We start from the raw sequence: 27117 nt of genomic DNA on the forward strand, positions 1-27117 counted from the left end.
AATTTGTGTTTGTGGAGAAGGTACTGTTTCTGTGAGTACCTGACAAGTACTATGTTTTTTTAACCATAAGCAGTAACATTTCTTGCAAAGTGTTCCGGAAATGCGGAACAGTATGTCACAGGGGCAGAGGGACAGTCTTGGAGAAGGAACATCACCGAGTCCTGTGTTAGACACTCAAGAATGATTCAGGTGACTTTTTTGAGAAAGGACCTTCCTGGTAGGGAAACCAAGTATTTTCATGATACAAGGCCCATTCAAGTTGAGAGTCCTTAAGTGATGGGTATTTGGGTGGGAGGTGACAGAGGCGATGGTGGAACAGGAATTGAAATACTAATCGTAGGGCTGTCGTATGGAGAATGCCTATTGTGTGGCTCATTAACGTTCAGGACGATGGTAACAGCCTTGGCACTGCTCGGTCTTTGACCTGGAGATTAAATTATTTTACTGAAATTCTTCTTCTTTCTTCTTCTTCTTCCTTCTTTTTGTTGTTGTTTTGTTGTTATTATTGTTCTTCAAAAAAGTGTTACTAGTCTTCTTTTCATGATAGAAACGGCACTCTTAACTTTATTTGAGAAAAATAAGTGTATGGTAGAGTAGATGTATAGAGTTTACATGGCATGGCGTGCTGCAGATACCAGAATCCAGGAGGTTTAGTTAACAGTGCCTTGATGGAGAGACCATGGACCGTAGAGTACAGATACATTTGATTCCAGCTTTGAACTTTATATATTATTTGGTTTTCATAGACTGTCATATATAAAATATTCTCATCTATAAAACAGAGTTTAGAGTATTAAAGAGATGCTGCCTTTAAAGACATGACAAATTGATGAATAGGAGAATCAGGACAAGATTCTCCCATTGAACTGATGTCTGGGTTTACATTTACCAGCCACTGTAGTTTCTCGCTATCAGCAATGCTGCTCCACAAATCTTTAGTTCAAGCTCTAACATGAATGATATTTCTAACAATAATGATTAAATGAGATACCACACTATATCATTCAGTCCTGAGACCTCACCTATGCCCTCACAAGTAACAGTATAAAGAATGTTGTTCCTTGTCAAAAATATAACCTTTTCCACTTATTTTCCAGTCTTCTCTAGTTTTTCCACATTTCCATGCTCATTCATAAGAGCATTCATTTCAAGAGCAAGCCTGTGCAATGTCTGAGGCTGAACTTAAACTCTGAAAACTCATTGACTATCACTCTATAGCTTCCTGCAAAAGGATTTTCTCTTCGAGCTTTACTATAACTGTCAGAAACTTTCAACAGATCTGCCCCCCTGACACTCCTGCCTCCCTCCCCCTCTGCCCCCCTGCTCTCCTCCCCCTACCACCCCTCCCCCCTACAACCCCTACCATCTGTTATTCTCTGTTTGATGCTTCTTTATTTTTTGAGATGTGGCCTTGCTGGCACAGTTCACTATGGATAATGAAGTCATATCCCTTCTCTCAGCTAAGAAAGAAGATCTCTATGCAGTAAGCCAGGGCATTGTCTATAGTATTAGGTCATAAGCCAACACTGGAACTTGGTAAGGATAGAACCTGAGGCCCCTGTGAAGATTAGCAGAGGCCATGTGCCCCTGAAGAATAGGCATAGGATTTTTGTGACCTTCCTTCTCAACGCTACAGGTGGCAAGAGTCTATTTTACACTTAACGCAACTTGTTATTAAAATGAGGATGAGAATAAGGCATTTTAAATATAAGACAGCAGTTTAGTAAACATCACTTTGATGTCAGGAACTGGTAAACTCACAGAGGGATAATTTCCCTATCGCTGATGAAATAAAAATCAGGAAGCCATCAATAAATTATGTAGTGTAAAGATTAGCAGTGAAAGGAGTAATTTAGAACATTCAACAAGGAAATGTTTGAGGACTATGGTCTCTCTCAAGAAGATGAAGCGTGGAAGAAGTGGACACAAAGTCCTACCGAACAAGGTGTTTGCAACTGATGCCTGCTGAGAGGGGGAGAATCAGCCTTGTGTAATGGAGTATCAGCCGCACTCCAGGCCAGACTCCAGGACACATGTTGCCAGATACAAGATGTTGTTGTTTTGCATTGGGCACTTTGTTTTGGTATTTTTAGTCTTACTGCTTTTTCTGGGGGAGTCTTTCTTTCTTTCTTTCTTTCTTTCTTTCTTTCTTTCTTTCTTTCTTTCTTTCTTTCTTTCTTTGAGAGAGAAATGAAATTGGATAGGTAGGGAGGTGGGGAATATTTGAGAGGCATGAGGGGGAGAAGAATTTGATCACAATACAGTATATGAAAAAATTAAACATTTTAAAAAGGCTATTGTTATATGGGGGGAAAAAGATAAGTTTGTGGCACATGATATTTCCTTTAGTATGTCCCAGAGGTTCACATTTGTTTCCCGTGATTCCAACTGTCTTATGCTTTGTTCCCCAGTTCCAGTATAAAGATCACAACTATAAAGCCACTCCGGTAACCACGACCCCGGAGATAGAGAGAGTGAGGCAGAACCAGGAGCAGCTGAGTGCGGCAAGTCGTTCTGTTTTCTTTTATATTTTATCTAACATGCTGGATTTTTATTTTTAAAAAATGCTTTCTGTGAATCAGTAAATCCGAAATGCCTTTGGGCATTCTTTCCCACATCAACACACTGAAGAGCATGAAGTATTACTCTTGTGTGGATCAGGAAGTTTGCATCATGCTTTCTTACTCAAAAGGTCTTCATCAAACACTCAGAACACGAGGATCCATAAGAACTACCTCTTTTTCTTTTAGTTTACTGCTACATCTCTAAATATGTGTGTGTGTGTGTGTGTGTGTGTGTGTGTATGTGTATAGGAAACTGGAAAGTAGGGTGACTTATGTATTGGGAGGGAAAACAATATTAGAGATAAGGCAAGGGAAGACTTGGGTTGTCTGGTACTCTAGGGCATAGTACAAGGCCAGGTGCCTAATGACGGAAATGGAAGACATCAGCCAGTCACTTAATAATCTATTGTAATCATCTCTTGTAGTTAACAATGGACAGGGACCTCTGTTCTGGGCTAGCTCTTCTTTTAATATCGTATGTTAGCTCCTGAGCTCAGCATTATTCATTTCCTTGACTGATGGATGTAAAAAACTGAATTTTGAGGAGTCAGAGACCATGGCAAAGAGCCAAAGCAAGCAAGGGCAAAGCTGGGAGTTGAACTCAGTTGTCCTGGAATTTAGAAATCTCTTTAGGGTAATCCTAAGTAGTTTCCTTTTACTTTTGTGAACCCTTTTATGGAACTTTCCCCAATAGTGAGAATATCCTCTTTTTGAAAGACTTTAAGTGCTCCCAAGTGGAGGAGGAAAATCAAGGTCAATATAGTTTATCTTAAATACCTCTGAAGGTGGAAGAAGTCAGGGACATTTTAAAGGTGGAAACCTGAGGGCCATATACAGATTAAAGCACCTTACCAGCCTGCCACAGGGACTTCATTCTAGTTTTTTGTGGTTTCATTCTGTCACTGAATAGCCCAGTGAAGATCTGTACTGAAGATCTCCCCCTCATCCCACCCTCTTTTTTTAAAGCTTTGTTGTTGTTGTTGTTGTTTTGTTTTATTTTTCAAGACGGGGTTTCTGGGTGCAGCTCTGTCTGTCCTGGAACTTGCCCTGTAGAGCAGGGTGGTCTCTAACCCAGTGATCCTCCTGCCTCTGTCTCCTAAGTGCTGGGATGAAAGGTGTGCAGCACCACCTGGCTGTGGATCTCCTTTTAAGCAGCATAACCAACACTTCTTGATCTCTGGCGTTGAGTCATCAGGAGACCACTGTGAAAGTCCATGTGTAAAAAGCAAGAGTGGATTTAAGCCCCATCCTTTGTTGTAGTCACCTAGAACCCTCTATACCGTTTATTAAAAATCTTATATATCCTCTATAGGTCAAATACAAAGGAGAGGTAAAGCAAGCAACTTCCATTTCGGATCTGCCAGAGCTGAAGAGAGTGAAAGAAAACCAGAAGAATATCAGCAATGTGTGAACGTCTTAGTATTTATTATTGGTTTCTTTTTAATGATAACGAATGTGTTAATATGCAGATAAGAAAATTATAGTAGAGCAGTGGTTCTCAGCTTGTTGTTACGACCTCAACAGAAGTTGCATATCAGATATTTATATTACAATTCATAACAGTAGCAAAATTACAGTTATAAAGTAGCACCAAAATAATTTTATGGTTGTGGGTCACCACAGCATGAGGAACTGTATTAAAGGGTTTCAGCACTAAGAAGGTTAAGAACCTTAAAGAAATTAGAGAATTTTCCTATCTGAGTTGACCAGCAGCTTCTTCTGAGGACAGTGTCAGTGTGGTAGCTGCTACAGGACTCATAGTCCTGTACTGTGTTGACTGTCCTGCAAGTTGTGGCATGTTCTTCTTATCTATTTTCATGCTGGTCATTGCTGTGGTTCCCTAAGCAAGGCAAAGGTAGTTCCTGCCATCTTAGTCCTGCAGTCTGGCTTTCTTACTATTTCCTACCTGCCTGAGTTCTTGTTTGTCTCACCCCTCTGAGCCCTTTCTCTCATTCATGATGATTACTACTATGTTTCTGGGGGGAAATGGTGAAGTATATGTGGTTGACGGAATAAATCATGTGAAATGGAGCAGTTAATGGGTACTTAGCCCAAGGCAGCATTTTTACTTAGTCTCATGGACTATTCTAGATCCCTCTGTTTATATAACCCACCCACAGTTCACTGAGAGCATCCTCTTAGGAAATCATTAACATACGAAATGGATTCTTTAGAAGAGGAAATTCAGAAATCTACTATCTTCAAAGAAATCATTTATTCTTCCAACTCATAAAGCCAGCTGGCCAGTTTATGACCCAAAGGCAGGTTTTCATTACATACTAACAGCTACCTGTTTTTAGAGGAGGAGTGCTCATTCCTTTCTAGCTGTACTTGATGGGACTCAATTACCCTAAAGAAAGAATGTAGTTAGGAAGAAGGATGATAGAATATAGGGAGGCGTGTTCTCTTTACATGGCTTGCCATTGTCACCTACTGAGAGAAAGCCTTTCAAGGGCCTGCTGTAATTAATTTCTGATAAAACACAACTCTGAAATACCATTCTATTCAAAGACTTGTAATATCCACAAAACATTTCTTCTCTTGCCCATCGTGATTAAAGGCTCACTGCGGCTTACTGGTGATATATTTGAGCCTATCCACAGTGATTGGGAAAAGGTACGCTGCCATGCCAAAATGAAATAGATGCTTGAAGATGAAAGCATTTTATGTCCCCTCTTCTGCCCTCTCTCTGCTTTCTCCTTTGTTTTAATGAGTTCCCTTCCTTGGCTAGCCCTTTAAAATTAAATATGACATGATTCTTCTTTTTCTTCTTTTTTTTTTTTTTCTGAAGTGATTCACAATCCTCTATTTTTCTTCTCTGAAATGGTAGGTTTATTATAAAGGTCAACTGGGAAGGGCTACAGCTTTAAGCATAACTCCTGAAATGGAAAGAGTAAAGAAGAATCAAGAAAATATTAGCTCGGCAAGTGGTTTTAATTCCTTTTGGACCATTGCTAAGGATGTATCCTTTATAATTTACTTGCATTGTTTATTGTCTTAAGAATAAAATTTATTCTCAATAAATACATATGCTATTACAGATGAATTCCAAAAGCTTTCACCATGTAATTAACATTATTGTGCAATCCCTCATTAATATTCTCTGATGGGACTGCTAGTTATAGCTATAGTTTATTTAAGGAGTGACTTCATGTTATTTTAACCAGAATCTTTGAAATTGACTGTCTTTGATGTATAAGTTTAAAAAAAATTGTAATTTTACTGATGTACTTCATTGATCATGAGTGCTTTCTACAAAGATGAATTTAAAAATTAGTAATTCAAAATAAGAATACAGACCATAAAAAGATTTAGTGCATTTGATATAAAGTTCAGTCAGGAAAGCTGTTTGCAATGAATGTTCATTGCCTTATGATCCCAGACTCCACTGCAGGATTCCCTCAAAGGCCTGCAGAGCTGAGTGTCAGGGCACAGCTGCAGGATTGCCATGCCTTGGGGTCAGCATTTGGGATTCAGATTCATGACTGACAGCTCTCTTACAGCCATTCTGCCCAGAGATATTGGGCATGTTCGGCATCAATTGTCTTCAAGGTGTAGCTGCTTAGAAGAAAACACAGATTTGTTCCTGGTTGTCTCTCATTCTCTAGGGAGGAAAAAATAAAGGAAATCAGAAGACATCAGTGTTTTCTCAACACTCTTGAGAGCAGAAAATTACCTAGAAAGAGAAAATGTGTTCAGGCTCTACCTCATGCTTTATTTGCCTCTTTAAATGTGCTGAGTGTTTTCACTGAGTGCTGGACACACGTTTGTTTCCTGTTGACAGACTGAAGTCGTTCATACAGTCACTTTTAAGGACATCATCAAGAGTGTCATCTTAGGTGACTCTTGTGGAACCAAATGTAATCCACTGAAGGAAAAGTTAGCTGGGAAATGTTGTTGAGTAGGTTCACGTGATTCACCCATTTGAAAGGCTTTTTTAAAGTTATGCAAATCCAGTTATATGGTTGCCTCCTGTTTCTCTTGCAGGTGAAATACACTCAGGAACACAAACAAATGAAAGGTAGACCGTGTCTGATCGTAGACACACCTGCTTTGAGACATGTTAAAGAAGCACAAACTCATGCTTCCATGGTAGGATGCGACAGATCATGTCTCCGTGACTAAAACATACTAAGGAATGGCAAGACCCGTGTTTGGATGGCGTTAGTTCACTATTAATCTGCACAACTAACAAAGCATGGGAATGTGAATGAGCCCCCGGGGCTCATTAAGGCTCTAGTTCTGAAATGTAATGAAAATATTTATTCTAATAAAATAATTTTCCCTCAGTGATTTTTGGTGTGTTCTTATTTCTAATTGTGCTACTATAAATGCATATTGTGAATGATATTTTCCTAGACTTTGTTTTTCACTTAATCTAAAGACACATTTTAGTATATTTACACACTAGAAAGAATATTTTTTAGTGTGTTTCAAAAACTGTTTCATGTTGTAATTTTTTTCACGAAGTCCACCCACTTAAAGTGTTTAGTTCAAGATAATATAATTTCAATGTGGTATAATTATTGCCCCCTTTGAATTTCAGAACATGAAAAGAATGTATTGTTATAATATACATAACTTTTTGTAATTATATATAAAATTTTATAGAACATAGAGAACTTTCTTAATCTGATAGCACTGTTACCCAAACAATATCACTACTGCTTATTGAAGGTGAAAAGATAAGAAGTCAATCTGTAGTTAAATTGTGCGTTTTAGGAAGTAACTAATGTTTTAAAGTAATTGTCATTTATACTCTACTGATCTACAGGTTTACATACCATTTAAAGGAGATACTATTTACAGTGTTTACAAATATAAAATATCAACACTGATTTCTGCCATTGTTTTTGGACTATTTGGGGAACATATATTAAATCACACTATATTATATTTATTATACATAATAATACAGATGTGCTTCATGTGACCTGTCATTGTAAAAACATTGTGAGATGATCAGGAATTTCAGTTTGCATTATAATAATTTTTCTCTTTCAGGTTAAATACCATGAAGATTTTGAGAAGACAAAGGGAAGGGGCTTCACTCCTGTCGTGGACGACCCTGTGACGGAGAGGGTGCGGAAGAACACCCAGGTTGTGAGCGATGCTGCCTATAAGGGTGTCCAGCCCCATGTTGTGGAGATGGACAGAAGACCAGGGATCATTGTTGGTAAGCGTGTGGTCTTCTCAAGGGCATGCGTGGTCAAAGATTTTGCCTACTCCAGAACTGTCTTTTGTATTCATCTCACTTCACCGGCTTGATGTAAATTCTAAGAAGATCACAGGCAGAATGCTTTCTCACTGTGATGAAAGGGATTCAGGGTGTTCAGAAAATAACATTGCGAATACTCTCTATTCTCGAAAGTTCTGTTTAATATTGCCTTGTTAAACAGTAGCATCCCAGAGAGAGGTGGTTACAAAGGTTGAACATTTTGCTTCCTTTAGCTTGTGTACTTGGGAGAAGTGTTACACTGGAGACATTGTGTACATGGGAGACAGAATTAATTAGTCATTTCCCACTTATGACCTTTTGTCATTAAACAGAGAGTCTTAACAGGAGTCTTTTGTGGTTTTGAATAGTGTTTCTAAACTAGGATATTTGAGGGCCACATGAAAGCTCCATTATTTATAGAGGAACCCTCTCTTCATGTGTCTTTTCCTTACATTCAGTCTAGGAAAATCCTAGGGAATGTGGTTTGAGATATCAGTGGAAATCAGACTGAAGTATAAGCAGGCTGGAAAGGAAAAATAATCATTGAATTTCAGTATAGATCAAAACTTTAGCCTTGCTTTTTAAAAATGTATATATATAGTTAGTCTCTGAATTTTTATATTTACTTCAACCATGCCATTATTTTCACCATTGCTGTGACAAAACACATGAAGACAATTTAAGGAAGGATTTAGTTTGTTCCACAGTTCAAGGGCACAGTCTATCTCACAACATTATGGTGGGGGTAGCTGAGGCAGCTGATCACATTGCATCTCCTGTTGGGAAACAGTGAGTGATGAGTACTTGGGTCACATTGCCTCCCCTGTTGGGATGCAGTGGGTAATGAGTACTTGGGTCACATTGCATCCACTGTTGGGATGCAGTGGGTAATGAGTACTTGGGTCACACTGCATCTCCTGTTGGGATACAGTGGGTAATGAGTACTTGGGTCACATTGCATCCCAGCTGGGAAGCAGTGGATGATGGGTACTTATGTCACATTGCTTCCTTGTTTAAGAAGCAGGGAGTGATGGGTATTTGTGTTTAGCTCATGTTCTCCCTTTTATACTGTCCAGGGTCACAACTTGTAGAACAGTACCACCTGCGTTAGGGTGGGTCTTCCCACCTCAGTTGACCTAACCCCTTGGGGGTCTGTCTTGATATTTGCCTCCACAGAGATTTTAGATACTATCAAATTGACAATGCAAGCTATCACAGTCAGAGAGCTTTTGGCAACTGTGGTGTTTTAGTTTGGGTTTCTATTGCTGTGAAGAGACACCATGACATGACAACTCTTATAAAGAAAAACATTTAATTGGGGCTGGTTTACAGTTTCAGAGGTTTAGTCTGAATCATCATCATGGCTGGAAGCATGGCAATGTGCAGGCAGACATGGTGCTCTGTAGATCTTGATCAATAGGCAGCAGAAGGAGAGTGTGTGCCACCTTGAGCATAGCTTGAGAATAGGAGACCTCAAAGCCTGCCTTACAGTGACACACTTCCTCCAAGGCCACACCTCCTAATAGTGCCATTCCCTATGGACCAAGCATTCAAATACATGAGTGTATGGAGGCCATACTTATTCAACCACCACACATGGTATATACTTCTCAGGAACCTCACTGTTAGGTTACTTCTCTCTTAGAGAAGAAAAGCTTCTGCTTGAGGATAATAGCAGGGAAAGGGTACAGAAAGGTGAGTTAGGTGGGGATGCATGTGTTTAACAGAGCAGCAGTATAAAGCAAGAGTGCTGTCATCAGAGCCCTAAGTGACTTAGATCATTACCAAAGCAAAACTGTATTTTCCAAAGAAACACTCCAGACCTATCTGTAGGCTTTACTCATCCTTCCTGGTTGATTACTTACTGGGGTCATAGTAAGATGGATGGATGAATTGTGATGTTTTCAGTAAGAATAATGCAGAAGTAGGGAGTTTCATTGATTTGTGCTAATAACTCATCAGAGAGAGTGGTATGATTCATTTTATCCTGGGGTCTTACAATCATCAGGGACCAAGAATGATGGTGAAATCATTGCTAAAAATGATGAAACTGTTGAGACAGGGCTCTCAGAGTTTGCAATAGCAGTTATCAGTGCTTTTTAAATATGAGATTTATAACTAAAAATTATTTCTTTGCTGGCTAATCCAGAAGTCAGCTTATTTTTTCATTTGGAAAAATATCAGTGTCCATGAAAGCTCGCTTATGAAATCATAAAACGAAGTACATTTAACCAATACTAAACTTCCCAGTGAGCAAGGGCCTCTTCCATGTGTGGAAATACAAGTACATAGATTTTCTAGTCAGTGCAGATCAAGATATCTGGTACTGGTCCTATTTTTGTTGTGGGGCTCTACTGCTTCCTAGTTGGATGAACTTGGCAAATTTACTCAACCTGTCTGAGTCTCAGCTTCCTCACCTATGAAATGGCAATAGCATCAGTGCTGCAGAAGTATACATGATGCTTAATGAGAAATGCCATAATAGAGAATAGTGCTTGGCATTAGTCAACAGTATATAATTGATAAGAAAGCCTTTGCTTTTGGTTCACTAAATATGTTGTTTTAACCTCACTTTATCTGTCATAGCTGGGAACTTATTTTCCAGTTGTTATCACTACACAGCCCTCTTAGGTCCATCAATTGTAACAGCACATACACTCAGAAATTATTAAATTTGAATTTTGCCTGCAGCAAGGGTCTCCATGTCTACTAGTCAGATGTCTGTCATTGGGAAAAATATTTGCAAAATCATCTTAAAAGAGAAATGAGTTAATTTGGCTGACAGCGTGAGGTTTTGGCCCATAGTCATTTGGCTCTATTTTTTGGATCTGTGGCAGTGCCACATCATAGCCAGCAGAGTGTGACGGAAGGAGACAGCCACTGGGAAGCAAAGGAGGCTTGTCCCAAAATATTCTTAAAGGGAACTTCCCCAGTTATCTAACTTTCTCCTACCAGTGATCACCTCTTAAAGTTTCCACCACTTTGAATAATGCCACAGGCTAATGAAGAGGGCTGCACCGCATGGATTTCTGGGGGACACGTAAGAAACTAACTCTGTGGACATAGGCCACTGAACCCAGAAATAAGCTAATCTACGGCACTGAAGGCAGAAATCAGTGTTACTCACACCTCTGTCCTCCATCCCTCATGGTTCCTTTTTAGAATCCTTTCTACAGAATTGGTGATAAATGTGTCCTACATGGCTTTATTTGTTCCCGCAGACTCACTTTGAAAGGAAACTGGACCTGCCACTCATTTACGTTTCCAGCGTTCTTTCCTGTTACAGGGAAAGAAGGACTTTAAGCAAAAACCTTTCAGTGTTTCCCATGAATACTCAGGTGTCCTTAGAAATTTTAAGCAGACATTGACTGGTCTTGGGAGGAGCAAGGAGTGTTGGGGCTTTGTGTCAACCTGCCTTGGGCTGAGTCATAGGTGCTTTATGTTGTCATCTATGCTGGGCAGTGAAGAAGCCAGGCTGCTCAGATTTGGTGTCAAACTTTCCTTGGGAGCTACCTGTGACATGCCCCCAACCCCTTCTCCATTTCTGAGCTCTACGGTATACTGCTGAGACTGTGGGATGCCTTCAGCATGTTGCCTTTGCCTGAGTGACTGCCGTGATGGGGGCCCAAAGTTCCCTCTTGATCTCTTGGTTTCTTCCTTTTGGTGAAAGACCTCAAAGTGTGGCGCACAGATCCTGGCTCCATCTTCGACATTGACCCCCTGGAGGACAATATTCAGTCTAGAAGTCTCCATATGCTCTCTGGTACTGTTTGAGTTCCTCTCTGTTTCCCTGGGCTTTGTCCTAATCATGATGAATCATGTGGTAAACATGCTGTGTCAATTTAAAGTTGAGAATTCAGAAAACCCAAGAAATGTACTATATCACTTTAAAATAACATTAGTTATTTATGAAAGCAAAACTTACGAAGGAGCTTGGAAATAAATCCTACATTAGTTTGTCCTAGATTCATTTAAAATGGTGTCTAGGGTATACTTACATTTGCCTTTCATTGGTAAATATGATTCTATAGGCTTTCTGGGAGTACATATCTTGTTATTTGGATTGCAAAGAGCTTCTGGGACAAAAAGGAGATTTGCTTCATGAAATAGTGTTATAGTATTTTAGAGTCAGGTTTCAAAAATTACACATAGAACAATAGAAAGGTTTCTCTGCAGCATCATGCATGCTTTCAAATTAAACCTTCAGGTATTTAGCATTTATCTCTAAATTCTTATGTGTTATAAAATGAGTAGTTCTCATGGGGACTTACCTGAACGAGTTTAGATGACATGTATGTCGATAAAAGGGGAAAATGAATGATTTGGTGTAGCGACAGCACAATTAAACATGTAAAATTTTAAGCCATATTTAACAAATATGGTCTCAAAATTACTACCCAACTTCATAGTTTCAAAAGAAACAAAATGTGAGTACTGTATGCACAGGGCTACTTGAAAGCAAGAGTGTATAAAGCAAATGTTTGCTTTTAAAGAATGCTTTCCCGATGCTTGCTTAGTTATTGTCCACCCACTAACCTTTATGTCTCTTAATAAAGCCAGATTAAGTGAGAGGAAATGTCTTTCATGTGCTGTTTGCATGTGAAGCAGGCCATTCAAAGTCTGGGATAGTTGACTAGAACCTTAGGATTGAGATGCGGGGTTATTGTTTAATTGAGGTTTGTTTTTGCTTTCCTGTGAAACATTTAAGGAATTTGTTATATAAACCACTCATTTGTGTGTCTGACTGTTCTCCCTCTGATGTAGAAAAGGCGAGTCAGTACCAGAGACACCTGTCTCGCTCTCATTCTGGCAGCACTTTTGGTACAGGTCTGGGAGATGACAAGTCCGAGATCTCTGAGCTCTACCCTAGCTTTTCCTGCTGCAGTGAGTTAACAAGACCATCTGAAGAAGAAGGTACCAAAGTGCAGCCATTCAAAATTAACTCACTTCTCGGATGTGCACCAGAGTGTGTTTTGCATACTTTCACTTTGCACAAATAGCTTGAGTATATTTGAAATTTTAACTCTAAGTTTGGAAAGTTAAAACTCTTATACTTAAAGCTACTAATTTGTAGTTTTGCATGTTTGACTATTGTCCATGTAATATACTTGTAACAACAAAAAGTCCTGGATTTGCTACATGGGTGCCTGACTGGAGGGTGTGTTGCGGATCTGCACAGGCTTGGTAGACACCAGAGTTCTGTGTCACTTCTGTACGGTTTCCGTTGGGGGAAATCAATCTTACAGTAACATTTGAGTGCTTGAGAGATTGCTATACACTGGTGTGTGTTTAAACACTGAGTTAGAGCTTGTCAGAAAGAAATGGCATGGACTACGTGGGATGTACAATTCTTTTTTTTTAAGTAGAAAATATTGTTGAGATTGAGAATCATTATGTGAACTCTGCTCATTTTTCTGTGCTTTTTTTCTTCTGAATCCATGCTAGTAGATGGCTTCTAGAATTTTTATTGAATTCCATTAGGATGTTAGCTGGTGGCTGCTGCTAGAAAGCTGTTACTAGAGGCAAGACTCAGTACTCTGGGAAGGTGAGGGGGCAGCTCAAATCCTGAGTTTTCTTTTCAAAGATCAGATTGCTGAAGTCTCTAGGCAGGAGTTTGAAATAGTTGTCTACCTGGCGAAAATAAGTATCATTTCCAAGGACAGTTCTCGTAATCAAGTCTTTGTCTGTATCCATCACAGTAACACTGAGGAATACAGAAGCAGTCCTACTCTTTACAGGTGAATTGTAAACTCAGTCTGGCCTGAGAGTGCTAGAGGGTATGTTGGGATGCAGGAGACTCCCTTTCATACACGTTTTTCAAGATAGAATCTTGCTATATATGAGCCCAGACAGGCCTCAGCTTGTAGTCCTCCTGCCTAGCGTCTCGAGTACTAAGATGGCTGCTGCCTGTGAGATCATGCCCAGCTCCCTGTTTATGAAATCCCAAAGAAACAATTACAAACTATTTTTGCTTTATTGTAGATAGAATGCATGTTGGTCTCTTTCCTCTGGGTCTGGCTCAGTCATGAAGAGTTCTGTAACTTCTGTAATTCTTTTTCTTCTTTTTGAGTGGGAGATACTGACTTTTCCTTTTGTGGTTTTCAAAGTTCTGGATGTATATACGCTTGCTGATACTTGACAAGATAAGCACCAGAGGCAAACGTAGGAACTAGTTGTGGTCATTGGCGTTTACCATCACTCACTTATGCATCCTGGAGTTACGGTCTTACCACAGGGTGTTTGTTTCAGTGGTGACTCTTGTATCTCATGTGTGCAAACACGCAGCATTCACCCATTCACTCATTAAATGTACATGAACTCATGAGCTTCCCCTCTCCCCTGAGGGAGGAGCAGCCTTGCTAGGCCACAGATAAGATACCTGATAAGCTAGGGCCAGACGGAAGGTGAGGAGGACACCCCCTCTCAGTGGACTCGGAAGGGGGCAGGGAGGAGATGAGGGAGGGAGGGGAGGAATGGGAGGGAAAAAGGGAGTGGGCTGCAGCTGGGATACAAGTGAACGCATAAAATTATTTAAAAATAAAAAAAAAAATGTACATCTGTACCAGCCAAGACCTGGAATCTGTAATATGTTCCATAGTGAACAAAAGTGATAGGGACCTGCCACGGGGCGTAGCCTCTGCTGGGGGACCTTTGACAATAAACAGCCGCAGAACTGATACTACATGATTATAAACAGAGTCAGTGACATGAGCAAATGGGGTGGGGCACGATGGTTGAGAAACAGTTCTATTTAACCTTGGTGTCAGAAAAGCCTTCCTCGAGGAAGTGGTTCTGACTGAATAAAGCACTGCAAAGCTGTGAAGTTGACTCATTTGAATGTCACCAAGGCCAGCAAAGTTCAGGGATTACACTGGAGGTGTGTTTCAAAGTCTTCTTCCAAGCATGTTATATTGGATGACTCTGCATAGATACGGAACATTCAGAACTCCCCCCTCCAGAAGCCTCAGCTCCCATCTGTGGTAGTCAGTGATGTCCCACTGGGCCTGGAGCTCCACATTTTCTTTCCTGGGGCTGTAAAACCCGCTGTCTCTTGCTTTCTCAAATTGTCATAACTCAAATTGTTTTGACTCAAATTATTTCAAAAAGAGTAACCATTTGTGTCTGAAGCTAAGCAGAATAATAAGATGTCTCCATTGAGAAAAAGTACAAACAAATATTCTTTCATCTACATGAGATGTTGAAGAATATAGTTAAGAGTAACTTGTAATATTCATGTCTCAGCCTTCTATTTATTGAGATTATAGGCATGCATCATAGGAAGAACTATAAAAATACTTATTGGTGGTCCAGAGAGAGTGCTGTGGATAAACCTCTTGCCATTCAAGTATGAAGAGTTTATTTTGGATTCCCAGAAACCATAAGAATACACTGAGTATGTACAGTGAGTCCTTTGTTATTCCAGCCTGAGCAGGCTGAGACAGGGAATCTCTGGAGCAGGCTGCGTAGCTGGACTAGTCTATATTGGTAAGGTCTGCGTTCAACTGAGAGACTTTGCTTCAATGGATAAGGTGAAGGAGAGTGACTAGGGAAGACCACAGATGCATGCTTCCACACACATATTCACCAAAGTATGTGAGAACATGCACAAACACACGCAAACATACCATATGTATGTACATGAGCAAACTGTTTGCTTGTTTATATGTTTCTGCATTTAGTTAGTGAGTGGTGGTGTTGAGATGGAATCTTGGGTTTTCTGCCTGCTAGGAAAATACTGTAGCACATACCTAGCTCAGAAACTTTAAAATGAAGGTGCTTTCTACTCTGAGCAAGGTGGCAGGAAGTAGATTTTTAGCAAGCAATGATGGCTCACTGCATTGAAGGCAGCCTTGTGATGTCAAGTTGACTCTTTAGAGATATGTGTAAGTTTCTGCCATTTGTAGGCTCCAGCTACAAGGCTAATAAACTTTTTCTTTATGGACACTCCCTAGCTTTGCAAGTAAGCACAGAGGTATGCAGCAGAACTTAAAATGTACAAGTCAGTTTGATGACATCAACTCAGGTGATTCAACACCAGAACGTATCTGTGCTTCTTGGAGGACTCTTTAAGAAGCATGAGAATTTGCCTCTAACTTCATTCATTTTAGGTAAAGCAAAGCATGATCAACAAGATCTATGTTGTTCAAGTGAACAGAGACATAAAAACTTCATAATTCAAAACCACCCTCACTACCAAACTACTGTCAGTGACACTCCACCAAGGACCATGTATGGAGATAACCTAGAACCTCTGCTCAGATGTAGCCCAGGGTAGCTCAGTAACCAATTGGTTTTCCCTAGGAAGGGGAACAGGGACTATTTCTGACAGGAACTCAATGGCAGGCTCTTTGACCTCCCCACCTCCCAAGGGAGGAGCAGTCCTGCTAGGCCACAGAGGAGGACTTTGCAGCCAGTCCTGAAGATACCTGATAAAACAGCGTCAGATGAAAGGGGAAGAGGTCCTTCCCAATCAGTGGACTAGGAAAGGGGCAGGGAGGAGATGAGGGAGGGAGGGTGGAATTGGGAGGGAATGGGGGAACAGGATACAGCTGGGATACAGAGTTAATAAAATGTAACTAATAATAAAAATTAAAAACACACACACACACAAAAACCCACAAAAAACTACTGTCAAGGGACTGCGGTCATTCAGAGATTTACCAGCTTGACATGAGACTTTATTAAATATTGGCCAGGACCGTGGATACTGGCCAGGTCTGTACCCAAGACTCATGCTCATGGCTCTGAATTATATTAGTCAGGGGCTTATAATAAAGGCAAAGCTCACAAGGCTGTGTACTCCCCGCCTATATGAAATTAGAGGCAAGTATGCATCTGTCCACATACTTCCTTCCTACAAGAGATCAAGCACACATCCTATGCAGCTGGGTAACCCAGCTTAGCAGAAGCAAAAATGTGTGGCTTGTTATTGTCCATGAACAACAGCCCCCAGGATTCCCAGAAGTTATCTGTCTATGGGAAAGTGGGGCTTACAGTTTAGAAGCATTTTTGTTTTATAGACCTTAAGTATAGTAATTTAAACTTTAAACATAACACTAGCCATCATTCTATCCCATCTCTACTTCCCCGAGCTCACAACTTGCTAAGTGACAGCTACAGATTTTCAGGTTCTGGAACCGACCTCTTTGGAATCATTCTGCCCTTTTGTCCTTTATTTATTCTCCATGATGAATTCATTAGAAAGTTTTGTCAGCTCTACCACAGAAAGCCTCTCTTGTGGCTTGTGCTAATCATCTCACTGTTAGGAGAAAATATCTGAGCAAATAGCTGACAGAATGGCATAAGGGAGGCAGGGTTTATTCTGGCCCATGGTTTAAGGGGTTACACAGTCCATCATGGCAGAAGAAAGCATGGTAGTATTCATGGTGGAAGACTGTAGCTAAGACGCCTCATATCTTGGCTAACCAGGAAGCAGAGAGCTTGGGCCACAAGCAGGGTTCAGCTACTCTGCTTGAAACACTCCTTCTCCACCGAGGCTGTGCTTCCTAACAGTTCTATAACAGCATCAGAAAGTAAGAACCCCAGGGCCAGGGAGATTCCTCCCTGGGTAAAGTTCTTGCTGTGTATGCATGAAGTATGAGGAACTCAGATCCCCAGCACTCATGTAAAAACCAAGGTGTGATGATGCTTGCCGGTAATCTCAGTGGTGGGAAGCAGAGCCTGGAGGATCCAGTGGGGTTGCTCAGCAACCAATCCAGCCAACTGATAAGCTCCAGGTCCAGTCAGAGACCTTGCCTCAATAAATAAAGTGATCAAAGAGCAGGCAACCAGTTCATGCCAGAGACTGCCCCTTCTTCCCTTACTAGGGAACACCTATGGAGACTGAGCTGCCGTGGGCTACATCTGAGCAGGGCATCTAGGTCCTCTCCATGCATGGTCCTCAAGGTAGCCTTACTAGGCCACAGAGAAAGAGGATCCAGACAGTCCTGATAAGACCTGATAGGCTAGGGTCAGTTAGTAGGGAAGGAGGATCTCCCCTATCAGTGGACTATGGGAGGAACATAGGAGAGGAAGAGAGAGGGAGGGTAGGACCAGGAGTAGATGAGGGAGGGGGCTACAGCCGGGATCCAAACTGAATAAATTGTAATAAATGATAATAATAATATTAATAAAGAAAACATTTTTAAAAGTAAATGAATAAAGTGAAAAGCAACAGAAGAGGTCTGACATTGACCTCTGCCTCCTCGCATTCCTGTGCACACCTACAATATCTTCATGAAATAAGCATCTCTTGTAGAAGGCCTTGATGGAAACTTTTGCCCTTACACTTTGTTTCAATGTCTTCATGTCTTGATGACATTGAAGCAAAGCTGAAAACAACCAGAAGCAGAACCATTCCTAGAGGATTCTTCTTCTTCTTCTTCTCCTTCTTCTTCTTCTTCTTCTTCTTCTTCTTCTTCTTCTTCTTCTTCTTCTTCTTCTTCTTCTTCTTCTTCTTCTTCTTCTTCTTCTTCTTCTTCTCCTTCCTCCTCCTTCTTCTCCTTCTTCCTCCTCCTCCTCCTCCTCCTTCCTCCTTCCTTCTCCTCCTTCCTCCTCCTTCCTCCTCCTCCTCCTCCTTCTTCCTCCTCCTCCTCCTCCTTCCTCCTCCTCCTCCTCCTTCTTCCTCCTCCTCCTCTTTCCTCCTTCCTCCTCCTCCTCCTTCCTCCTCCTCCTTCTTCCTTCTCCTCCTACTCCTTCCTCCATCCTCCTCCTCCTCCTCCTTCCTCCTCCTCCTCCTCCTTCTTCTTCTCTCTTTTTTCCTGGTGAGGAAGGGAAGAGAAAGTATCTATGACTTCTTAGAGACTTTGAAATGTAGGGTCCCTTTGAAATACATCCTGTGCTGAGCTTGCTCTGGTGAAGAGAAGCTGATTGACTGCAAGTTGGAATTTTTTGGTGGTGACAAGAGTTTCATAGAAGTAATTAGTGTTTTTAGCAGCAACTGTCAATCATGTACCTTTGTTTAAACTCCTGTCCCTACAAACTGAAACCTATCTTATAATACTTGCTATACTATGATGAAAATGGAAAATGATCTTTTTTTAGTCAGATTTTCTTGATTCCCTTAATATTAGGTGTATAGAATTTGTATATGATTAAAATGTGTTGTATCCTGCAAAATGGTCCTTTTTTTTTTTGTAATTCATTCTTCTCCTGCTGCAGACATATGTGGCAAAGCCATGCTGTATATCAAGGACACTGAGCCTGGGGTCTTGACACTTTCTGGCTCCGATTTCCTGTGCTCGACAGACTGGGCTGTAGGCACAGAAGTGTTTCTGAAATATTGTATGCTTCCTTAGCTAAGTGCCATAAATTTCAGCAAACTCCTTTCCTCTCTTTTTCTTGTCTCTATGACAATGTGTTTATCCTCTAAAAGCCATCTGTTCAGTTTTAGAAATTAGGTGGCTAGGCAGCTGTGAGGTGCAGTTCTTAAGAGTCCTTCCTATGAATGAGAGGAAAGGCTGAGCGTTAGGAGGAAGGGTTAGGTAGTCATCTTATTTCCTTGAAGAGCAGCTCAGCATTTGGCTTTCATGAGTGTTAACCTAGATGAATTCTCAGAGTTTTCAATTTTCTCATTGCTCCGCCTCCGCGTCTCCATGCCAGTGGCCCATCTTGCTTTGGTTGCTGCCTGTTTTCATTCGCTTATGTGATTATCTGGAGCTTGCTTTGCTCGCCAGGCTGCTCTTCCACGGATTAAGTTACCAGAGGGCTTTCTTTGAATGTCTCTATCGTGCTATTTTGATTCAATAACGGAGGATTTTATTTAAACTTCATCCAATTTTATTTTGATTCTTGAATAGCTGAAATCATTGTTGCCTTGCCTTGTTGTGATTGCTTGCTCCTCGCCTGACACACATGTCCTCTGGTGTACACGTTCCTTATGGCATCTGCTCATTTTGCTGCGGTCTCCTTTGATCTTATGTTTGTCTTTATTTCCCTTGTCTGCTGGTGTATCTGCCTCCTGGTATTGCTTTGTGTTTCATTGGCTTCCCTTCATTGTTGTTGCGAGGCTTTGAAATGGGTTTGCAATTGTAGTTATTCTTTGCTGCCCTCAGTTTGAACGTGTGTTCAGTTTGGTTTCAGGTATTTTCCTTGTCTCTGTTTCTTCTCCAGAGCATCAAAGGGTGTTGGGGTGTGACAGTGAATAAAAAACAGGTGCAGTTTTCAAAACAGACATTTCAGCTTTCCAACCTTGTGAACTTTCTCCCACTCTTTTCTCCTTCTCCTGACTCAAAGCAAATGTCGGAGTTCTGTGGAGCTTAACCCAGCCTGGCAAAACTGTGTGTACAGTATTGTTTGTGTGGAGTAGATTGTAAGGGAAGTTTCAGTATTTTCTGAAATTCTCACCCACTAGTCCACCGGTGTCAAAAAACCACTACACCAATTAAGAAGACAGTTGCCTTCAAGATGTGGTGTTATGGTAACTTTGTCTGTCTATTACCATTTAGCTAGCTTCTTCCATATGGGAGAGATACTGGGACATGTAAATAAAAGAGACAGTTATCTTCTTCAGTGAACCCACCATGTTCTGGAAGGAAAACCAGATACATTGTGCTGTGGAGGACATTGTGAGGGAGCATCGCCTCTGATTAGAACTGACTATGTAGCCAGTTGGTGGTGAAGCACGCCTTTAGTCCCAGTGCTTGAGAGGCAGAGGCAGGTGGATCTAGGAGTTCAAGGCCAGCCCGGTCCACAGAGAGAGTTTTGGGGCAGCCATGGCTACACAGAGAAACACTGTCTCAAAAAACCAAATCAAATTAAAAAAAAAAAAAAACAACCAAAAACTCTGCCCAAGTAGAAAAATGGGTAGGAAGATTTGGAGGCAGAAACACTGGAGTGCCGTGGGGACCAGGTTTGGCCCCTCTTGAACCCAGAACTATTGTGGGTCTAGTAGATGCCCAGCTAGGGTATGGGCAGGATAGAGCCCCTTTGGCAGAGATGAGGTCACATCATGTGACCCTGGTCCTTGCGCTTTAGCCTGTAGATGACAGGCTACCAGGCTTATGGGGCTCTTTGAGGTTCAATGCACCCATGCTTTACCAGGAATGTGCTTCACATTTGTTGCATTTAGGTTCTACCAAAAGACTTCTTAGCTAAAGGGACAAATGGTATACAAACACTGTGAATTTTTGTTGTAAACATTGTTTTTAGGTTATTGTTTGCATGAAAGAGCAGACATGGTACAAACCAAGCACCTTCCCTTTGAACACTGTCCAGACGCCAGATACGAGATCAGTGACTTGTTGAATAACAGGCATCTTGTACCTCACATCAGAAAATAAAATCTTACTCCAATTTTCTCCTTAACCTATATGTTTTCTCTTTGTACTTAGCATCTCATCTATAATGTGATAAGTTAATACTGTTGCAAAAACCACCTTTCTTCTTCCTGTGCTTCACATTTAGTCTATCTGATGGCTGCCCTGTCTTTATAGTATGTACCTTTATATATCACCAGTGAGATACTTCTCGTTACTTCTATACTCTGAGGATGATCATCCAGATGAGCTTATAGAACTAAGCTTCTGCTTTTTCTAATTCCATCCTTAGCCACATTGCTCTGTCTGGCCTTATCCCACTCTCAGAGACACCCTTTCAAAAGCTGTATTTGATCTTAGTGTCTTCTTGCTCCAAATGTCCCAAAAGCTCCTGATCTCAGACTAAAAGTGAAAAGCCATAGTCCACAGGCATTGTATGATCTGTCTGCTGGTTCTGCCTTTACCTTCAGCCTTCCTATCCATGTCAGCTTGCCTGTTATAATCCTGTCTCTTACCTTTCCAGTTACTGGCCTCCTTGCCTATAATACCCTTTCCTCCAGTGATTTTGTAGCTTGCTTACTTCCTTCAGGCATCTGATTACATGTCAATTAATCAGAAAGACTTTTCTTTAAGTCTTTATTAATTATACTTTATTCACTTTGTATCCCCCCTGTGGTTCCCTCCCTCCTCCCATCCCAATCCCTCCCTTCCTCCACCCTCTGCATGCATGCCCCTCCCCAAGTCCACTGATAGGGGAGGTCTTCTTTTCCTTCCTTCTGATCCTACTCAATTAGGTCTCATCAGGAGTGGCTGCATTGTCTTCTTCTGTGGCCTGGTAATGCTGCTTCCCCCTCAGGGGGAGGTAATTAAAGAGCAGGCCAATCAGTTCATGTCAGAGACAGTCCCTGTTCCTATTACAATGGAACCCACTTGGATACTGAACTGCCATGGGCTACATCTGTGCAGGGGTCTTAGGTTATCTCCATGCATAGTCCTTGGTTGGAATAGCAGTCTCAGGAAAGACCCCTGTGCTCAGATTTTTTGGTTCTGTTGCTCTCCTTGTGGAGTTCCTGTCCTCTCCAGATCTTACTCTTTCCCACTTCTTTCATAAGATTCCCTGCACTCTGCCCAAAGGTTGTCCATAAGTCTCAGCATCTGCATTGATAGTCTGCAGGGTAGAGCCTTTCAGAGGTCCTCTGTGTCAGGCTCCTGACTTGTTCCCTCTTTTCTCCTTCTTCTGATATCCATCCTCTTTGCCTTTCTGGATAGGAATTTTAGCAAGAGTCCTCCCTCTTGATTAGTTTCTTTAGGTGTACAGATTTTAGTATGTTTATCCTATATTATATGTCTATATGAGTGAGTATATACCGTGTGCATCTTTCTGCTTCTGGGATGGCTCACTCAGGATGATCTTTTCCAGTTCCCACCATTTACCTGCAAATTTCATGATTTCCTTGTTTTTTATTGCGAGTAATATTCCATTGTGTAGATATACCAGAATTTGTGCATCCATTCCTCCACTGAGGGGCATTTGGGCTGTTTCCAGCTTCTGGCTATTACAAATAAGGCTGCTACAAACATGGTTGAGCAAATGTCCTTTTTGTGTACTTGAGCCTCTTTTGGGTATATGCCTAGGAGTGGTATAGCTGGATCTTGAGGAAGTGCTATTCCTAGTTTTCTGAGAAAGCGCCAGATTGATTTCCAGAGTGGTTGTACAAGTTTACATTCCCACCAGCAGTGGAGGAGGGTTCCCCTTTCTCTCCAGCCTCTCCAGCATGTGTTGTCTCTTGAGTTTTTGATCTTAGCCATTCTGATGGGTGTAAGGTGAAATCTGACTTTCTTTGATCATCCATGCAGATAGGCTTTATAACTCTTACTTCCTTACATTTAATTTAAAAAATTAATTGTATGTGTTTGGGTGTTTTTGCCTGTATGTACTACTCATCTGTGTGCTTGCATGCCTGGTACCCATGGAACCCAGAGAAGGAAAGGAAGAAGAAGGTACTGGATACCCTTCAACTGGAGTTACAGATAGTTCTGAACTTCCCTGTGGGTTCTGGGAGTTCTGTTCATGTGGGAATCGATTCTGGGACCTCTGGGTTCTCAATGACTAAGCCATCTTTCCAGCCCTACATCTTAACATTTTATTAGCGAGTTTCCATACTGTCTCTCCCATAATCCAAACTCAACTAGAACTTGATGTTTTTGTCTAATATTTGTTTGATCTCTATCCTAAAATTGTCATCTGTAATATATAAACCAATAAATACCTCTGGGCATACAAATCTGGTCAAATTAAAGTTTACTATGGAATGTAAAGAAGCAGCTTTGCTACATGTGTTAAATCAATAAAACTCAGCATTAGTTTTTAATTTATTACTCTCTAAAGCTTATTTGAATTTGAAAACAGTGCTACTATTCATGACTTAAAAATATTAAGATAGGTCATTGGGACATAACTTTGGAGGTTATGTTTATCATAAAACTCGAGTCAGCTGATAACGTCTATAACCAAGAAACCAGCGAATAGCTCCCACACCAACACTGCTTTCATGTGACTACTTCTGAACTCACTGTTTTATTTTGTTCATGACATCTGCTCTCCATAGTAACTCTAAAAGTAGAAGTGCCCATCAGAATTCTCTTACTGTTTTCTGGTTTACTGTGAGGTCATGAACTCTGAAGGGCAACAGAGGTGTGGGTGTGGTACTTAGTTATCCTCAAAAATGGGGAGTGTGGAGCGAAGGGAGATGAACAGAGACTGAATGCAAGACTAGCAAGACCTTTCAGATGGGACATAAATCTCCATTAATCTATGCCCCATTAAACTTGGAGCAGAAGTATCAAACACAAGCGCATAATAATACTAAGCTAGAAATATATGCAAATAATAGGTGCACTCGGCTGCATTCCCAAATATCTTTTAATGTGAATGGCACCTCGATGTCGCAAAGCCTTTGAATGATATCCACTGAGGAGTTTTTAAATTTGCAGATGACATTCTGCCCCTATTTCAGGGTTATTGTCTTCTAATCATGAGCACAATCTTAAAATTAGATAGTTCATTCTACTAGGAAATAATCCTCTATCCTGGTGTGGTGGTGCACACCTTTAATCCTAGCATTTAAGAGGCAGAGGCAGGTGAATCTCTGAGTTGAAGGTCAGCCTGGTCCAGGACATCCAGGGCTACATGGAGAAACCCTGTCTTAAAATCCAAATTAAAAAGAAAGAAAGAAAGAGAATAAATCTCTGGAAAAGGAAACAGTGATACACTGTTGGTGCATGTATGTAGACTATTACAGAAATTACAGAAAATAATATGGACGTTCCTAAGAAAGGAACATTTTATTAGTGAGTTTATAATCCAGTAGTCTCTCTTCTAGGTATATACTGAAGAGAAATAAAATAACATCCCATAAAAGCATACCCATATTCAATGCAGCATTCTTTCTAGCTTGGCTGACAACCTTAATATCCACTGATGGATGCATAAAGAAAATGCAGAATAAAGCACAAAAGAAATATTATTCAGACTTTAATAAGGGATGTTGCCATTTGATACACGAGTGGAACCAGAGAACACTGTGTTAAGTGAAATAAGCAGGACACTGAAAAAATATCACATGATCTCATTTGTGTTTGAATGATAAGTTAAAAAGAGATCAAATATGCACAGCTAGGGAAGAGAGAAGTAGTCACTGTGGTAATTAGGGAAGGAAGAGGAAAAGAAAAATGGTGATGGCTAGAGGGTGCAAAGTAGCAGATATGCAAGAACAACACAGCTCGAGACCTAATGTAGACCACAAGCTAGACCTGAGGATTCTGTCACACAAGTGGACTTTAGCAGTTTTTGACATACAAAGTATGTGAGACAAAAGGTGTGTTAATCTCTCTCTTCATGATAATCATTTTATTTCTATATTTGTAGACTTCAGGTATAAAAATATTTTTAAAAATAAAACTTCTGATCTAGAAGTATTCACCTTCATTTTAAAATAAGCTTATTTCTATTTTCAGCCATATTTTAATTTCATGATTCCAGTCTCATCCTCTTCAATCCAATTTCTTTCTGACTGGAATTTTATAAGGAAAATGATTCGAAGTTATTTCCCAACTGAATGTGAGTGTTATTTCTAAACTGAATTTGAAAAATTTGCTGCCTTCGGTCTTGACATTTTATGCCTTTTGCATCTTGAGATGATAATCTGACAGAGTAGCTCATGCTGACCTGTAACTCAGGATGCTCCTGCCTCAGACTTCTCAGTCCTGGCATTCCACGTGTGTGTTGTCACACCTGGCGAAGTGATCCTTTAGTATTGTCTAGGAAACTCTGAAGATTTGATCACTGAGAGACAAAATTGCTGTTGTGAAATTAATTGATAGGAAAATAATTTGTTGTTCTCTTATAATGTAAAACCCATCATTAGGTCATCATATCATTGTATTTAGTCAGTATATACATGAATTTAAAAATTTTTATAAGCTTATCAAGTGGACAAGTACACAACAGGCTGATAACTTCTCTGGCTAAAATAGGATGTTATTGCAATCTGAATGAGAAACAAAGTGTGTTTTCTCTCTCCTAACCTCACTTCCTCCTTCTTCCTCTTCCTTCCATCTCTTCTCTTTTCCTCTGACTTCCCTCTCTCTTTTCTTCTTCCTCTCTCTTCATCTTCCTCTCTACTCTCCATCTCTTCTTGTCAGAGTCCAAAATGGCTGTGGTTATTCTAAGTGATTATTCATAAATTGACCTCACAGACTTGTTGTATATTCCGTGATTACTTTTGTTTTATAAAAGTCAGATTTGGATCTGGACTTACATGACAGGTACTAAAGCTTGTGGTTGTTTATGTTGTATATGTGAATTTTTGGCCCTATGATAAAGGAAAAGAAGGCAGAGCAGGTAAAGGTCAGGAGTCAGCAGTGGCTTCATTCCTGCTTGCAAATCTACACGTGATTTGCAAGTTTGAGCAATTATTGTCTACCAAAGTGATGGTTGGTTATGTCTTCAAAATTTTACAGTTTTAACTAAATTCTAAATTATGTCTTTTTGTATTAAGGTCTATTAACTCCTGGCTAACTAGGTGAAAAAATCTGTTTCTTAAGTAGGTGTCCAGAACTCATCATCAAGAACAAGCAGACTAAAACCTAGGGTTTATCTGCCTTGCTTCTTCCTTCTTCCAAAGAAGCAAAGGGCTCCCTCAGATTACAAAGTCCATGTTTCTGTTGGATTGAGCATAAATGTTGTGGGTTTAGGTTCTACGTGTGGTTCATGGGGACTTAAGTATCATGAGGCTTTGAGGTTCTGAGGTGAAGCTCAAAGATAAAAGGTATGTTTAAAAGATATGTTTAGATATTTGAGAGCTGGTGAAAATGCGCCATGGGTAAAAGCACTTGCCACAAAGCCTGATGACCTGAGTTTAATGCCTACATCCCACATAGTGGAAAGAGAAAACTGACTCGCACAAGCTGTCCTCTGACCTCAACAAGTATGCTATAGTAAGCAATCCCCAAATAAATAAATGTAATAAATTAAGCACTTCTTGAGCCAAAGGCCCACATATTGGAACTACATTCATTTTGGATAGGGAGGGGTTGTAGTTTTTTTAAAATCATCTGTCCCAATGTCTTAGCCACCTTGCTCCTGGACAAAAAGGATCTAGATAGGACTAACTCATTAATATCTGTTTTCAAATAAATAGCAGCACCTTCATTTTATTTTTCATCTCAAAAATCCTTTAAGGTTGTCAAAATAGAGATTCATTGTTCTAAAACCCAAACCAAAACAGAATCTCATTAACTTCTTCAACACGCATTAGTTGATAAATCTGAAGTATTGGAAAATGATGACAATAATTTCATTCTGTTGTGTCCTGAACTCATTATTGGAAAGTTTCTGAAGGACAGTTTTCTGTGTGCTCTGGATTTACAGAATAGTGAGCCTCTGAGAGAAAACAAAACCTGAATTATGCTCTCAATTCACATCACCTCTGAAGCCAATAAAGCGTTTTTCTTGCTTAGCAATGGGGCTTTGGCCATTTGCTAACCATGGCTCAGGCGAGGTCTTCAAAGCCTCCAC

General features: G+C 40.5%; 1 protein-coding gene across 2 annotated transcripts in view; it reads left to right on the top strand.

Annotated features, from left to right (window-relative positions):
• Nebl (nebulette) overlaps positions 1-27117 on the top strand; it is a 353920-nt gene that overhangs the window by 316980 nt on the left and 9823 nt on the right. Inside the window, exons 25-29 of one of the 2 annotated variants that reach the window (XM_060372754.1) lie at positions 2415-2504; positions 3877-3969; positions 5395-5487; positions 6552-6656; positions 7569-7740. In XM_060372754.1, coding sequence (XP_060228737.1) covers positions 2415-2504; positions 3877-3969; positions 5395-5487; positions 6552-6656; positions 7569-7740 — 553 coding nt within the window. The remainder of the gene's footprint in view (positions 1-2414; positions 2505-3876; positions 3970-5394; positions 5488-6551; positions 6657-7568; positions 7741-27117) is intronic. The other variant, XM_060372753.1, reaches the window with a different exon arrangement.

Source organism: Meriones unguiculatus, chromosome 19 (assembly GCF_030254825.1).
Source record: "Meriones unguiculatus strain TT.TT164.6M chromosome 19, Bangor_MerUng_6.1, whole genome shotgun sequence".
Classification (NCBI taxonomy): Eukaryota; Metazoa; Chordata; class Mammalia; order Rodentia; family Muridae; genus Meriones; species Meriones unguiculatus.